General features: G+C 39.8%; 1 protein-coding gene and 1 long non-coding RNA gene across 5 annotated transcripts in view; one reads left to right on the top strand and one right to left on the bottom strand.

Moving 5' to 3' along the window:
* LOC130294382 (uncharacterized) overlaps window positions 1–17,253 on the top strand; it is a 51,545-nt gene extending 34,292 nt beyond the window's left edge. The window contains exons 2-3 of the long non-coding RNA XR_008848477.1: window positions 15,220–15,333; window positions 17,157–17,253. This is a non-coding gene — a long non-coding RNA (uncharacterized LOC130294382). The remainder of the gene's footprint in view (window positions 1–15,219; window positions 15,334–17,156) is intronic.
* LOC130294381 (sulfotransferase 2B1-like) overlaps window positions 7,773–17,280 on the bottom strand; it is an 86,125-nt gene continuing 76,617 nt past the window's right edge. For 2 of the 4 annotated variants that reach the window (XM_056544091.1, XM_056544089.1), the window contains exons 5-7: window positions 17,171–17,265; window positions 12,784–12,964; window positions 7,776–9,431 (exon numbers count right to left, since the gene is read on the bottom strand). In XM_056544091.1, the coding sequence (XP_056400066.1) occupies window positions 9,313–9,431; window positions 12,784–12,964; window positions 17,171–17,265 (395 nt within the window). In that variant the 3' untranslated portion in view covers window positions 7,776–9,312. Of the gene's footprint in view, window positions 9,432–12,783; window positions 12,965–17,170; window positions 17,266–17,280 lie in introns of all 4 variants that reach the window. The other 2 variants (XM_056544092.1, XM_056544088.1) reach the window with 2 other exon arrangements.

The following is a 17,280-nucleotide window of genomic DNA, read 5'->3' as shown; positions in this document are numbered from 1 at the left end:
CACTGTTTCCAAAACGGAGCCTTCAGCTGTTGAAAAACAACAACTCCCAGTATTGCCGGACAGCCACTGACTGTCCAGGCATGCTGGGAGTTTTGCAACAGCTGGAGACACCCTGTTTGGGAAACACTGCCATAGGGTATTTTTGTGGTGGATTCAAATCCCCAATTCAGGCCTCAAATGCGCATGGCACTCTCTCACTTCAGAGCCCTGTCGTATTTCAATGAAACAGTTTAGGGCCACATATGGGGTATCTCCGTACTCGGTAGAAATTGCGTTACAAATTTTGGGGGTCTTTTTTTCCTTTTACCGCTTGTGAAAATTAAAAGTATGGGGCAACACCAGCATGTTAGTGTAAAAAAAAAATATTTTTCACACTAACATTCTGGTGTTGCCCCATACTTTTAATTTTCACAAGCGGTAAAAGGAAAAAAAGACCCCTAAAATTTGTAGCGCAATTTCTCCTGAGTAAAGAAATACCCCATATTTGGGCATAAAGTGCTGTGTGGACGCACAACAAAGCTCAGAAGTAAGAGCACTCCATGTACATTTGAGGTCTAAATTGGTGATTTGCACAGGGGTGGCTTATTTTATAGCGGTTCTGAGATGTGACCCCATTTTGGAAACTACACCCCTCAAGGAATGTAACAAGGGGTATAGTGAGCCCTAACACCCCACAGGTGTTTGACAAATTTTCGTTAAAGTTGGATGTGAAAATGAAAAATAAATGTTTTCACTAAAATGCTGGTGTTACCCTACATTTTTCATTTTCACAAGGGAGAATAGGAAAAAAGCCCCTCAAAATGTATAGCCCCATTTCTTCTCAGTAAGAACATACCCCATATGTGGGTGTAAAGTGCTCTGCCGGTGCACTACAATGCTCAGAAAAAGAGCGCCATTGGGCTTTTGGCAATGTGTCCGAAATTGAAGGCCATGTGTGTTTACAATGCCCCCATAGTGCCAGAACAATGGACCCCCCCAACATGTGACCCCATTTTGGAAACTACACCCCTCACGGAATGTAATAAGGGGTACACTGAGCATTTACACCCCACAGGTGTCTGACAGATTTTTGGAACAGTGGTCTGTGAAAATTAAAAAAAAAAAAATTTCATTTCAACAGCCCACTGTTCCAAAGATCTGTCAAATGCCAGTGGGGTGTAAACACTCACTGCACCCCTTATTCTGTGAGGGGTGTAGTTTCCAAAATGGGGTCACATGTGGGGGGGGGGGGGTTGGCACCACGGGGGGATTTGTGAACACACATGGCCTCCCACTTCTATTCCAACCAAATTCTCTCACCAAAATCTCAATGGCGCTCCTTCTGTTCTGAGCATTGTAGTTTGCCCGCAGAACACTTTACATCCACATATGGGGTATTTCCATACTCAGAAGAAATAGGGTTACAAATCTTGGGAGGCTTTTTCTTTATCCCTTGTGAAAATGAAAAATTTGGGGTAGCACCAGCATTTTAATGAAAAAAATCTAATTTTTCATTTTCACGTCCAACTTTAGCGGAAATTAGTCAAGCATCTGTGGGGGTGTTAAGGCTCACTATACCCCTCGTTACATTCCTTGAGGGGTGTAGTTTCCAAAATAGTATGGCTTGTGCTTTGTTTTTGCTGTTCTGACACCATAGGGGCTTCCTAAATGCGACATGCGCCCTATAAACCATTTCAGCAAAATTTGCTTTCTAAAAGCCAAATGTGACTCCTCCTCTTCTGTCCATTGTAGTTCGCCCGCAGTGCACTTGACGTCCACACATGGGGTATTTCCATACTCAGAAGAGATGGGGTTACAAATTTTGGGGGGAATCTTCTCCTATAACCCCTTGTAAAAATGTAAAATTTGGGGGGAAACCAGCATCCTAGTGAAATTTTTTTTTTATTTACACATCCGAATTTAACGAAAAGTCGTCAAACACCTGTGGGGTGTTAAGGCTCACTGGACCCCTTGTTACCTTCCTTTAGGGGTGTAGTTTCCAAAATACTATTCCATGTTTTTTTTTTTTTTTTTTTTTGCTGTTCTGGCACCATAGGGGCTTCCTAATTGTTACATGCCCCCCAAAAGCCATTTCAGAAAAACTCACTCTCCAAAATCCCATTGTCGCTCCTTCCCTTCTGAGCCTTGTAGTGCACCCACAGAGCACTTGACATCCACATATGAGGTATTTCATTACTCGAGAGAAATTGGGTTACAAATTTTGTGGGGCTTTTTCTCCTTTTACACTTTGTAAAATTTCAGAAACTGGGTCTAAAAGAACATGCAAGTGTAAAAAATTAAGATTTAGAATTTTCTCCTTCACCTTGCTGCTATTCCTATGAAACACCTTTAGGGTTAACACACTTTCTGAATGTCCTTTTGAATACTTTGGGGGTGCAGTTTCTATAATGTGGTCATTTATGGGGTATTTCTAATATGAAGACCCCTCAAATTCCCTTCAAAACTGAACTGGTCCCTGAAAAATTCAAATTTTGTGAAAAATTTGAAAATCGCTGCTGAACTTTGAAGCCCTCCGATGTCTTCCAAAAGTAAAAACATGTCAATTTTATGATGCAAACATAAAGTACATATATCGTATTTGTGAATCAAAATATAATTTATTTGGAATATCCATTTTCCTTATAGACAGAGAGTTTCAAAGTTAGAAAAATGCAAAAAAAAATTTAATTTTCATGAAATTTGGGGATTTTTCACCAAGAAAGGATGCAAGTAACAACGAAAATTTGCCACTATGTTATAGTAGAATATGTCACGAAAAAACTAAGAATCAGAATAATCAGTAAAAGCATCCCAGAGTTATTAATGCATAACAATATGACAAGACAGGACCGACACTACTAGCTCTGTGTTAAGTATATGTCCAATTGTGGAGTAGGAGTGCTGCTCACACTGTGAGATGTGGTGGTGCTCTAGCGTAGCAGATGATTGCAAACAATATTAACAGAAACAAGAAATGGTGGCAACTCACCAATTCTTCTCAATTTCATCTTTTATTCACACACAAAACTCACATACAGATGACTGTTAGGAGGAGACACACGGGGGTACAAAGACGACAGCACCAGTCGATGTTTCACACGGGTTACGTGCTTCGTCTGGCCTTAACTTCATGGGCAGTACACCAGGGTTATATACAGGTGTGCAATCACATTGACCTATCACCTCGTACAAACTAAGAAACACCATGTGACTAAAACACGTAATCGGAGAGGCGGACCTGGAAGCAGGTAGGTTCCTCCCCGAAAATGCTAAAAGAATGTCAGAGATTATTAACCTTAAACAATATTCAAAAATACACTGACATATCTACCTTGTCATTTAAGCCCAACACTCCAGTGGCTTTAGTTTTCAAAATCCATTGCATTTCTCTTTCCAATAAATGCCTGTCTGCGCTAATCCTCGGGGCTGCTTTGACCTTTTCGAGCCCAGCAAAGCGTAAATATTCATACCTGCCACTGTGGTTTTCCTTTACATGGTTAATATGGCATGGGGCTCCCTTGTCAGTGCAGAAAGAATAAAAATGCTCTCTTATCCAGATCTGTAACTGCCTAACAGTTTTACCAATGTAAAAGAACCCACAGGGGCAGAATATGAAATACACCACTCCTTTATTCCAGCACGTTATCATATCTTGCACAACATGTGTCCCTGATCTCATTCTTAGTACTTTACTAGCTAGGTTGTACTAACAGTAATTACAGTTTTTAAACGGATAATTGCCTTGAGGAACTAGATCTTTTATCCAGGTGTCTTTAACCCCTTAAGGACGGAGCCCATTTTCACCTCTAGGACGAAGCCCTTTTTTGCAAATCTGACCACTGTCACTTTAAACATTAATAACTCTGGAATGCTTTTAGTTATCAATCTGATTCTGAGATTGTTTTTTCGTGACATATTCTACTTTAACATAATGGTAAATTTTTGTGGAAACTTGCATCCTTTCTTGGTGAAAAATCCCAAAATTTGATGAAAAAATGTAAAATTTTGCATTTTTCTAACTTTGAAGCTCTCTGCTCGTAAGGTAAATGGATATCCCAAATAATTTTTTTTTGGATTCACATATATAATATGTCTACTTTATGATTGCATCATAAAATTGACTAGTTTTTACTTTTGGAAGACCCCAGAGGGCTTCAAAGTTCAGCAGCAATTTTCCAATTTTTCCCAAAATTTTCAAACTCGCAATTTTTCAGGGACCAGTTCAGGTTTGAAATGCATTTGAAGGGTCTTCATATTAGAAATACCCCATAAATGACCCCATTATAAAAACTGCACCCCCCAAAGTATTCAAAATGACATTCAGTAAATGTTTTAACCCTTTAGGTGTTTCACAGGAAAAGCAGCAAAGTGAAGGAGAAAATTCAAAATCTTCATTTTTTACACTGGCATGTTCTTGTAGACCCAATTTTTGAATTTTTACAAGGGGTAAAAGGAGAAATTGTATACTTATATTTGTAGCCCAATTTCTCTTGAGTAAGGACACATCTCATATGTCTATGTAAAGTGTTCGGCGGGCACAGTAGAGGGCTCAGAAGCGAAGGAGCGACAAGGGGATTTTAGAGAGTATGTTTTTCTGAAATGGTTTTTGGGGGGCATGTCGCATTTAGGAAGCCCCTATGGTGCCAGAACAGCAAAAAAACACATGGCATACCATTTTGGAAACTAGACCCCTTGAGGAACATAACAAGGAATAAAGTGAGCCTTAATACCCCACAGGTGTTTCACGACTTTTGCATATGTAAAAAATAAATAAAAATATTTCACTAAAATGTTGGTTTTCCCCCAAATTTCAAATTTTTTAAAGGGTTAATAGCAGAAAAGACCCCCCAAAATTTGTAACCCCATCTCTTCTGAGTATGGAGGTACCCCATAAGTAGACCTGAAGTGCACTGCGGGCGAACTACAATGCTCAGAAGAGAAGGCATCATATTTGGCTTTTTGAGAGCAAATTTTGCTCGGGGGGCATGTCGCATTTAGGAAGCCCCTATGGTGCCAGAACAGCAAAATAACCCCCACATGGCATACCATTTTGGAAACTAGACCCCTCACAGAATGTAATGAGGGGTACAGTGAGCATTTACCCCCCCACTGGTGTCTGACAGATCTTTGGAACAGTGGGCTCTGCAAAATGTTTCATTTTCACGGACCACTGTTCCAAAGATCCGTCAGACACCTGTGAGGTGTAAGTTCTCGCTGCACCCCTTGTTACATTCCGTGAGGGGTGTAGTTTCCAAAATGGGGTCACATGTGGGTGTTTTTTTTTTGCGTTTGTCAGAACCGCTGTAACAATCAGCCACCCCTGTGCAAATCACCTCAAATGTACATGGCGCACTCTCCCTTCTGGGCCTTGTTGTGCGCCCCCAGAGCACTTTGCGCCCACATATGGGGTATCTCCGTACTCGGGAGAAATTGCATTACAAATTTTGAGGGGCGTTTTTCCCTTTTACCTCTTGTGAAAATGAAAAGTATAGGGCAACACCAGCATGTTAGTGTAAAAATTATTTTTTTACACTAACATGCTGTTGTAAACCCCAACTTCACCTTTTCATAAGGGGTGAAAGGAGAAAAAGCTCCCCAAAATTTGTTAGGCAATTTCTCCCGAGTACGGCGATACCCCATATGTGGCCCTAAACTGTTGCCTTGAAATACGACAGGGCTCCATGCGCATTTGAGGCCTGAATTAGGGACTTGCATAGGGGTGGACATAGGGGTATTCTATGCCAGTGATTCCCAAACAGGGTGCCTCCAGCTGTTGCTAAACTCCCAGCATGCTTGGACAGAAACACTGCCATACAATACTTTTTTCATTTTTATTGGGGAAGGGGGTGGTGGGGGGGCAGTGTACGTGTGCATATGTAGTGTTTTACTCTATATTTTATGTTAGTGTAGTGTAGTGTTTTTAGGTTACATTCACACTGGCGGCGGATTACACTGAGTCTCCCGCTAGGAGTTTGAGCTGCGGCGAAAAATTTCCCGCAGCTCAAATTTGTAGCGGGGAACTCACTGTAATCTGCCGCCAGTGTGAATGTAGCCTGTACATTCACACAGGAGGGGGGTCAAAACTACAACTCCCAGCATGCACTGACAGACCATGCATGCTGGGAGCTGTAGTTTTGCAACAGCTGGAGGCACACTGGCTGGAAAACCTTGAGTTAGGTTCTATGACCTAACTCAGTATTTTCCAACCAGTGTGCCTCCAGCTGTTGCAAAACTACAACTCCCAGCATGTACTGATTGCGGAAGGGCATGCTGGGAGATGTAGTTATGCAATGGCTGGAGGCACGCAAGTACAACTCCCAGCATGCCAAGACAGCCTTATGCTGTTCCTGAATGCTGGGAGTTGTAGTTTTGCAAGATTTAGAGGGGTTCAAGTTGTAAATCACTGTCCAGTGGTCTCAAAACTGTGGCCCTCCAGATGTTGCAAAACTACAACTCGCAGCATGCCCAGACAGCCAAGCCAAGACAACCTTATGCTGTTCCTGAATGCTGATAGTTGTAGTTTTGCAACATCTGGAGGGCTACAGTTTGAGGCCACTTAGTGATCTACAACCTGAACCCCTCTAAATATTGCAAAACTACAAGTCCCAGCATGCCCACACAGCAAACAGCTGTCTAGACATGCTGGGAGTTGTAGTTTTGCAACATCTGGAGGGCCACGGTTTAGAGACCACTGTAAACTGTGGCCCTCCGGATGTTGCTAGGCAACAACTCACTTAGCAGGACCCGGAAGCCGCCGCCGCCGCACGTGGGGGGATCCCCGCATGGAGGATCGCGCTCCGGGATCCAGGTAGGGACCTTCGGCGCCGACCTTCCGTGGACGGTTCCCCCGTTTTGCCCGGACACCGATAGGTGGGCAAAGCGGGGGAACAGAACTTTAACCCCCCTCCCCCGATCTGCTATCGGTCAGTCGCTCGGCCGACCAATAGCAGGGATAGGAGGGGTGGCACCCCTGCCACCAAACTCCTATCCGTTCAGGGGGATCGAGGGTGTCTCGGACACCCCCGATCCCTCTTATTTTCCGGGTCACCAGTGACCCGTATGACCCGGAATCGCGCAGATCGCAGGTCTGAATTGACCTGTGATTTGCGCGCATCGCGGTTATGGGGGGGTCTCAGGACCCCCCTCGGCGATGTGTCGGGATGCCTGCTGTTAGATAACAGCAGTCATCCCGGTCCGATCACCGCTACCGGTGACGCGGCGCTCCCGGAACCCCGCGACGTACATGTACGTCGCCGCGCGCCAAGTGACACTTCGTGGCGCCGTACATGTACGTCGCTCGTCGTGAAGGGGTTAAACTCACTCTTATTTCGGTCGGCGTTCACATTGGATTTTGAACGGTCTCCAATAGTGCAATTCTTCCTATAAGCTACCAAAGGCTTCTTTTCTACAATATATTTGAGCTCATCGTCTGCTTCTAGTATATACCAGTTGCATCAGATGGCACGTTCAACAATCTTATTGACGAAGCACGTAACCCGTGCGCAACATCGGCTGCTGCTGTCGCCTTTGTACCCCCCGGTATGTGTCTCCCCCTAACAGTCATCTGTATGTGAGTTTTGTGCGTGAATAAAAGAAGATATTGAGAAGAATTGGTGAGTTGCCAGCATTTCTTGTTTCTTTGAATATTATTAATGCATAAAGTGACAGTGGTCAGAATTGCAAAAGAGGGCTCAGTCCTTAAGGTGAAAAAGGTCTGAGTCCTTAAGGGGTTAACTACTTTTTTATAATTTATGAAAAGTGATAGAATTTAAATAAAGAAGGTAAGAAATCCAGAATGGAAGGTTACTCTTGTCACTACATTCTTATGGCATGAAGGACATTTCCAAAAAAATCTGCATGTCATACTGAATAACAGTATTATTTCACTAACCCAGCACATACCTTATGCGTATTAGGGGAAGGCAAAGTGTTCCACACCCCTATTGAGGCTCTCTGTAGGCCAGAAATAGCAGTTTTTAATAGCGATTTGCCGTAAATAAATTCGGACCGAAAACAAATTTGTTTGGAGAATTCTGCGAATCGGGCGAATCAAATTTTTCAAAAATTCGCTCATCTCTAAGCTTGACCAAAGATTCCTGATAAATTTAGTGCTCTGAGTATATACAACATTTGTATTTTCCATTGGGGATATACAATCCCAACATATGCCTCCAATGGAAGGCTCCCACATTTGCTACTGTAAAGGCATACAAAAGCATATGTTGCCTATAGGGTGCCTCGATAAGAAATAAAATGCATACCACAGGCTATAATTTTTTTTGTAATGGCCGCATTTTAGTCTACTTTCCTATATAGTCAAAAATACTACATTCTTTTGGACTACTTTAAGTGAATAAGAACTATATAGGATCCATGTATATAGGCACTATACCTCAGGTATCTGAAAGGCTGCAGAAATGAGTGCATAGCAGGATTGTCAATTGACAGTTCATAAATGACCCAAAAAAGTCTGTTTTATGATTATTCAGCTCTAGTGAGCTTGATGGAAAAACAACTGGTAATTCATATTCACTAACATTTTACCGCCCATATTTTATAGCCATATAATTAAGTATAAAGTACTTTTCTTTCAGTCATTTATGGTTTATATACCGTCTATTTTTTCTTTAAAGTTTTTGATTGCTTTTTGCATTTGTTTGAGCCATTTTCTCCCCAAAAAACTATTGGATAGCAAATAGCAATTTTTGTTCTTGCTACAGCTAATGCTTTAATGTTAAGTAAATGTCTTTATTGTTACGAGAGTTATAACAATGCTAATATCAATCAATAACTTGCAATACCACAGTAAACCTTTTGAGAGTATGTTCACACACTGAGGATTTGTGCAGATTTTGACCTTCCCAATAAAGGTTATTGGGAAAATCTGCAGCAACTTTGAAGTGAGTGAATATTAGGTAGAACTCAATAGACCTTACAAACCCTGCATGTTTTTAGTAGCTGTGTTTCAAGTTTCAGTACTTTTTTTCAGCCCTCACAATAACATTGGTTTAGGTGTAGAGCCCTGTGAGGCTAGGTTTCCACACAGTTTTTTTTTCTTGCATTTTCTTTGGAAAACTGCCACTGCAGTTTTTTAAGCCAAAGTCAGAAGTAGATCAAGTAGGAAGGAGAAGTATAAGTCCTTTCTTTATATTGCCCATGCCCTTTTGAATACACTCCTGGCTTTGGCTTAAAGACCCCAGAAATAAACCTATGTGGAAACCTAGCCAAATGGAAAATCCTCTATACAGAATGTAATGGATGTTCACGCTTGGTAAAATTTGCATTTCAGTCTAGTAAACACTTTTGTTCTTGTTATGAAATTATCTCAACGCTTTATGACGATTCTTCCCAGGAAAAGTTCATATTGATGTCCTTCATTTTCTCTTGGTAGATTTTATCAAAGTACTCGCTCTGAGCAACGGTAAAATGGTTTTTCCAGTCACCAGATATCCCTAAAAGTAACAAAACAGTGAAATAATAGGAAAATCTTTAATTACAAGCTTAATTGTCTAGATGAGAAGAATAATATTGACAGAGAATAATATATAATATAATCACTTTTTCTAAAGTTTCTAAAGGCTGTCGGCAAGTTACTGGAAAAATAGTGCAATCCCATTGCCCGAGACTAGTGCCGAAACTCACGTAAACAGACAGATTGCTGATGTTCTATACCTTAAGTCCCATTCAAGTCTAAGGTGTTTCCAGGATGGGATGTCAGCAATTTTGTTTGATCACATGAATTTCTATACTAGACTTAGACAATAGGATTGCACTTTTATTTTTACAGTAACCTGCAGCCAGACAGAATCATTCTCTCCGGACCAATTCCCCAAATGCCCAACCGTATTTTTCCACCCCTTTGGCTTTGCACCCTAGGGCAGAGGCCTTAGCTGCCTTAAGATGGTGCTGGCCCTGATACTGTCAATAGTGTGGCGTGTGGGTATCAAATGATAAACTGCTGGATCTGTCATAGGGACTATAAATGCTGCTAGACTCAGGGCACCCTAAGCTATTATACAATATTAAAAACTTTATATGTTTTGGGGAGGCAACAGGTCCTCTTTGAATCAAATTTTTATGTGAAATATATTTTGCTGGAATTTTTCACATTTTCCATTTTGATGTCTATTTTTTTAAATAATCTTGAAATCGTGCAGTTTGCATTCTGACCACTAAGCATAATAACAGGCTGACACTTCCTACTCCTAAATACAGGTGGACTGAAAACTCATGGGGCCCCTGTGACAAAATCACAGTGGCCCAATTTGCTTGGAGTTAGGTTGGAAGGCCCTTAATGGTCCTCCAATAGTGCAGGCAGCCTCAGCAGCCTATAATAATAGAGTACCGATAACACTGATTAGTGCTGTTCTATGGAACAGCATTGTTCAGTGTTTGCATTTTAACCCCTTAAGGACTCAGGGTTTTTCCGTTTTTGCACTTTCGTTTTTTCCTCCTTACCTTTTAAAAATCATAACCCTTTAAATTTTCAACCTAAAAATCCATATTATGGCTTATTTTTTGCGTCGCCAATTCTACTTTGCAGTGACATTAGTCATTTTACCCAAAAATGCACAGTGAAACGGAATTATTCTGTAGGTCCATACGGTTAAAATGATACCCTACTTATATAGGCTTGATTTTGTCGCACTTCTGGAAAAAATCATAACTACATGCAGGAAAATTTATACGTTTAAAAATGTCATCTTCTGACCCCTATAACTTTTTTATTTTTCCATGTACAGGGCGGTATGAGGACTCATTTTTTGCGCCGTGATCTGAAGTTTTTATCAGTATGATTTTTGTTTTGATCGGACTTTTTGATCACTTTTTATTCATTTTTTTAATGGTATAAAAAGTGACCAAAATACGCTTTTTTGGACTTTGGAATTTTTTTGCGCATACCCCATTGACCATGCGGTTTAATTAATGATATATTTTTATAGTTCGGACATTTACACACGCGGCGATACCACATGTTTATTTTTTTATTTTTTTACACTGTTTTCTTTTTTTATGGGAAAAGGGGGGTGATTCAAACTTTTATTAAGGAAGGGGTTAAATGACCTTTATTAACACTTTTTTCTAAAAAAATGTTTGCAGTGTTATAGGTCCCATAGGGACCTATAACACTGCACACACTGATCTCCTATGCTGATCACTGGCGTGTATTAACACGCCTGTGATCAGCATTATCGGCGCTTGACTGCTCCTGCCTGGATCTCAGGCACGGAGCAGTCATTCGTCGATCGGACACCGAGGAGGCAGGTAAGGGCCCTCCCGGTGTCCGGTCAGCTGTTCGGGACGCTGCGATTTCACCGAGGCGGGCCCGAACAGCCCGACTGAGCAGCCAGGTCACTTTCAGTTTCACTTTAGAAGCGGCGGTCAGCTTTGACCGCCGCTTCTAAAGGGTTAGTACCGCACATCGCCGCAATCGGCGATGTGTGGTATTAGCCGCGGGTCCCGGCCGTTGATGAGCGCCGGGACCGACGCGATATGATGCAGGATCGCGGCGCGATCCCACTTCATATTGCGGGAGACGGGAGACGTCCTGCGTTGTTAAGGGGTTAAAGATTGCATGTAAAAGTCCCATTATAGAAACTAAAAAAAAAAATTTTTTTTAAATTTAAAAAATAAATAATCTCCCCCCTTTCCCCATTATTTTAATAAAATCCATAAACATAAACCTATGTGGTATCGCTCCATGCATAAATGTAATATAGCCACTAGTTAACTGTGTTTGGGCCAATAAAGGTGTTATCCATACCAAAAAACATGTCCCCTACCCACAGGATAGGGGATAAGTGTCTGTCCCAGCAGTAGGGCCCCCTGCATTCTCCAGAACAGGGCCCCAGCTTTCCCATCTGCATTGAGTGGCAGACAGCATGTGCTCCATGCCATTTCTATTGGTGTACCAGAGATAGTGGAGTGCTGTACTTGGGTATCTCTGGCGCTCACATAGACGATGCATGAAGCATCAGACCTCATGTTCCACCTGCTGCAACATGTAGCTGGGAGTACTGCAGCCCCTGTGTGGAGATCACAAAGGCTCCTAGTGATCGTACCCCCTGTGATCAGACACATATCCCCTATCTAGTGGCTAGAGTAACCCCTTTAAAGTGAATGGAGCCACTTCTAGTACACTGCAGTGTATGTTGGAATCCCTTTTTGACAGAATGCTAATGTGCAGTATACCCTGAGCATAAGATTAAATTGTGATGTTAACAGTCTCCTTATATAAAACACAATGTATTTTCATTTATTCGCCTGTCTCCTTATCAATCATATTTTTTGTGTCAACATGTCTATAGATTTAAGCAGTACTCTGCTTCTCTGCAGAAGTTTCAGAAATGCTTTTCTCATGTGCCTCTGCAGGACTCGAGCCCTGTATATAAAGCTGCTATCATGCCTTATCTAGACCTCCGGTAGTGCAATAGATGATGATGATCATAATAATAATAATCTTATGACTCAACTAACTTAGTCCCAGTCTACACACAAAAATTGACAAGTGAGCTGCAAACAAAAAATTTCAGCACATCATGTGTGTTATAGTGGTTAGTAAGGCATCAAAAGAAATCACTCATGGGTCTGTAGGTGCAAAATTGAAATTTGAAAAACTAAAGTGCAAAAACGGAAAAATGCTCATTCCTTAAGGGGTTAAAATAATGTCAAAATTAAGTGATTATCTGATCAAAATGTCATTTTCTGATTACACAAGGATTGTCATTGCAAAAATATGTAGTACCTATATTTAAGTCCCATTGGTTAAAAAAAAGTAACAGCAATCTGTTAAAAAAAAAATACCTTTACGCAGGAATGATCCATTTTCTTGATTCATTACATCGGATGGCATTTGAGTCCAGTTTGTCATTACGTTTTCCTTCATGGATTTAAAGGCTGAATGTTCAACAACCAAGTCAATTTGTGCATCATCTAGCTCCTGCCCCAAGAATTTACAGATTCTTACCACACTGCCACGGATATCCTGAAAAAAATTCCATTTATATCTATATATGGTATACTTTTCATATCACACTGCTAGTTCTTCACACAAGCAATTGTAGTATCCTGGAGTAGGGTCGCCTTTAGCTACTCTAAACACTGTTCGGACGTCTGTAGCCTCAAAAGTTCTCCAATTTACTGTAGTCTCAAAGGTCTTGGTTTACTGTAGTAACAGGAGGCATCAGATTGCATATAGATCACACTCTACTAAATAATCCTCAGATATGTTGTGCACATTACTGTGGAACATTACTGTGGCCGCAGCCACTCACGTCTTGCACCCTGAGTAGTGTCCTATTTAGGCTGCTTTCATACTATAAAATTCATCCGTTTTAAAGATCCGCTTGATGTTCCGTTATGAAAACCCTGAAAATTGGCCATGAAACGGCCATTAGAAAATCCCATACGTCCATTAGAAAATCCCATTATAGTCTATGGGATTTTTACATTATCCGTTTTAATCCTTTATAGTCCGTTATGAATAACGGACGTTAATTTGTGATGGGAGAATGAACAGAAGAAATAGTGCATGCACTATTTCTCCCGTTACTATCTTCCGTCACAAAATAACGTCCGTTATTCATAACGGACTATAATGGATTGAAACGGATAATGTAAAAAATCCCATAGACTTTAATGGGATTTTCTAATGGACTTATGGGATTTTCTAATGGCCATTTAATGGACGATTTTCAGGGTTTTCATAACGAAACATCAAACGGATGAATTTTATAGTGTGAATGCAGCCTTAGCATAATTGAGATATAGGTGACTGCTTCTAAAATCTAACTCTAAGACAGTACTCATGGTGCAAGACATGAGTGGCTGTGGCCACAGTACTGTACATCTACAGGTTATTAATGCTACTGCATGTGAGGAGTTAATAAGTCTCACACTTGAATTCTAATTTAATTGTTCTAATTTTTAACTGTATAAGAGTGCTATAACTAAAGGTCACACATTGTTAGGTGAGGGAGGCTGGCCACCTGTGATACTACCTTTTGATCTTTATCATGGGAATATATCTAGATGGATAGCAGCTAATATTATGTAAATGTAAGCATAGGTTACCAAATTATTTTTACATAACAATATTTTCATATATTTAAAACGTGTGTAGGTAGCTACAACCATACAATAGTATTGTTGCCAGACGAGTACTAATGTGAAAAGGTTGTGTATCCCATACAACCTACAAACAATGTAAGGCTTCTTTCACACTACAAAATCCTCCGTTTTTAAACATCCGTAGGAAGATCCGTGTGAAAATCAGCTGAAAACGGCAGTAACAAAATTCTATACGTCCGTTAGAAAATCCCATTATAGTCTATGGGATTTTCTAATATCCGTATGAATCCGTTATAGTCCGTTATTGATAACGGACGTTAGTTTGTTACAGAAGATGGTTACGGAAGAAATAGTTCATGAAATTGTTCTTCCATAACAAACTAACGTACATTATCAATAAAGGACTATAACGGATTCGTACGGATATTAGAAAATCCCATTATAATAATGGGATTTTCTAACCGACGTATAGAATTTTGTTACTGCCGTTTTCAGCTGATTTTTACACGGATCTTCCTACGGATGTTTAAAAACGGAGGATTTTGTAGTGTGAAAGCAGCCTAAGTAGTGGAGGTATACTTCCTCAAGTCTGGACTTTATTAAAGCAATGTATAGGTGTATAAAAAATATATATGACAATATGAATATATTTACATATAGAATAATGTAGATCCAGTGAGTTAGATTAAATAAAAAAATGCATTAATACCACAAGAAATATCACAATTGTTGTATTAATAAATTGTTTTCATTTAATCTAACTCACTGGATCTACATTATTCTATATGTACATTTATTTATATAATCATATATATTTTTATACACCTATACATTGGTTTTTGATCAAGCCCAGACTTGAGGAAAGTGTAGCCCCAATACATGCATTTTCATAAATTCATGCATCAAGTATTCACTTGATTATGATATGTCCATCCATATCAAGCTACCATATTTTAAATATATTTAGTATTTTTTTTGACCATTTTTATTTCTATAAGCTAATACCGTACTCTAAATGAGAATACTTTTATTTGGAATTTTGGAGTAATGTCTGTAGTTTATAGAATAATCAACAGCATGGACAACACAGAAAATACTAAGTGCACACCCAATAACAAAAAGTATATGTAAATTTAAATACTAAATATATTTTATTTTTCATAAATACAGCAGACGACAGACAAGGTAAAAGTACAACAAGAGGAAAGCACACCCCTGATGTACAATAATCCTGCAATACTGAATACAAGCAGCATATGTGTCGCTAGAGCAGTGAATACAAAGGTAACAATAGCAATACTAATTAAGTCAGTATATGCAATCAAGTATATAAATGGCAATACTAAAAATGCAAACAATATAGCAACAACGTTTTTCCTATATTGTTTGCATTATTAGTATTTAAAGTCTGTTGCATTTCTGTACAATAAAATATATATTTAGTATTTACATCTACATATACTTTTTTCTTATTGTGCACTCAGTAGTAATATTTCCTATTTTACCTTGCTGTTGTTTGTTCTGTACGCAACTGAGCACAGTGTAGCACCACAATGTTTTTACATTAGTGGCTAAGCCCCCATATTGTGTGTGTTATAGTTTAGAAGAATAAAAAACAAAAAAAGTTAATTTTACTCAAACACATACAGTGGAGCAAAAAAGTATTTAGTCAGCCGCCAATTGTGCAAGTTCTCCCACTTAAAAAGATGAGAGGCCTGTAATTTTCATCATAGCTATACCTCAACTATAAGAGACATAATGAGAAAAAAAATCCATAAAATCATTGTTTGATTTTTAAAGAATTTATTTGCAAATTATGTTGGAAAAATAGTATTTGGTCACCTACAAACAAGCAAGATTTCTGGCTCTCACAGACCTGTAACTTCATATTTAAGAGTCTCCTCTGTCCTTCACTTGTTACCTGTATTAATGGCACCTGTTTTAACTTGTTATCGGTACAAAAGACACCTGACCACAACTTCAAACACACTCCAAACTCCACTATGGCCAATACCAAAGAGCTGTCGAAGGACACCAGAAACAAAATTGTAGACCTGCACCAGGCTTGGAAGACTGAACCTGCAATAGGTAAGCAGCTTGGTGTGAAGAAATCAACTGTGGGAGCAATTATTAGAAAATGGAAGACATACAAGACCACTGATAATCTCCCTCGATCTAGGGTTCCACACCAAGATCTCACCCTGTGGTGTCAAAATGATCACAAGAATAGTGAGCAAAAATCCCAGAACCACACAGGGAGACCTAGTGAATGACCTGCAGAGAGCTGGTACAAAAGTAACAAAAGCTACCATCAGTAACACACTACACTGCCAGGGATTCAAATCATGCAGTGCCAGATGTGTAACCCTTGCTTAAGAGAGCATTTGGATGATCCAAGAGTAGAAGAGTATTGGGAGAAGATCATATGGTCAGATGAAACCAAAGAACTTTTTTGTAAAAACTCAACTCGGCAAGGGCATTGAAGATGAAATGTGTCTGGGTCTTTCAGCATGACAATGATCCCAAACACACCGCCCGGGCAACGAAGAAGTGGCTTCGTAAGAAGCATTTCAAGGTTCTGGAGTGGCCTAGCCAGTCTCCAGATCTCAACCCCATAGAAAACCTTTGGAGGGAGTTGAAAGTTCGTGTTGCTCAGTGACAGCCCCAAAACATCACTGCTCTAGAGGAAATCTGCATGGAGGAATGGGCTAAAATACCAGCAACAGTGTGTGAAAACTTTGTGAAGACTTACAGAAAACATTTGACCTCTGTCATTGCTAACAAAGGATATATAACAAAGTATTAAGATGAACTTTTGTTATTGACCAAATACTTATTTCCCACCATAATTTGCTAATAAACTCTTTAAAAATCAGACAATGTGATTTTATAGATTTTTTTTCTTATTATATCTCTCAAAATTGTAGTATACCTATGATGAAAATTACAGGCCTCTCATCTTTTTAAGTGGGAGAACTTGCACAATTGGTGGCTGACTAAATACTAGAAACTGATAGTTTTACTTTTCCAAAGCTGTAAATATGAACTTGTTGCTTGGGCAGTGTGTACTATGTATAAATCTACTGGTAATTTGAATTGCTTTATAGAACAGTATGACTACCTGTAGGAGCTCCTCATATGTGATAAAGAAGAATCTGCTGTCATCTTTCATTTGCATCCAGCCTTTCACATGATCAAACCAAGATCCATACAGAGCTGAAAGAAAAACAA

The sequence above is a fragment of the Hyla sarda genome, chromosome 10, assembly GCF_029499605.1.
Source record: "Hyla sarda isolate aHylSar1 chromosome 10, aHylSar1.hap1, whole genome shotgun sequence".
Classification (NCBI taxonomy): Eukaryota; Metazoa; Chordata; class Amphibia; order Anura; family Hylidae; genus Hyla; species Hyla sarda.
The sequence above is the reverse complement of the archived record's forward strand: the minus strand, read 5'-3'. Positions and strand labels throughout refer to the sequence as shown.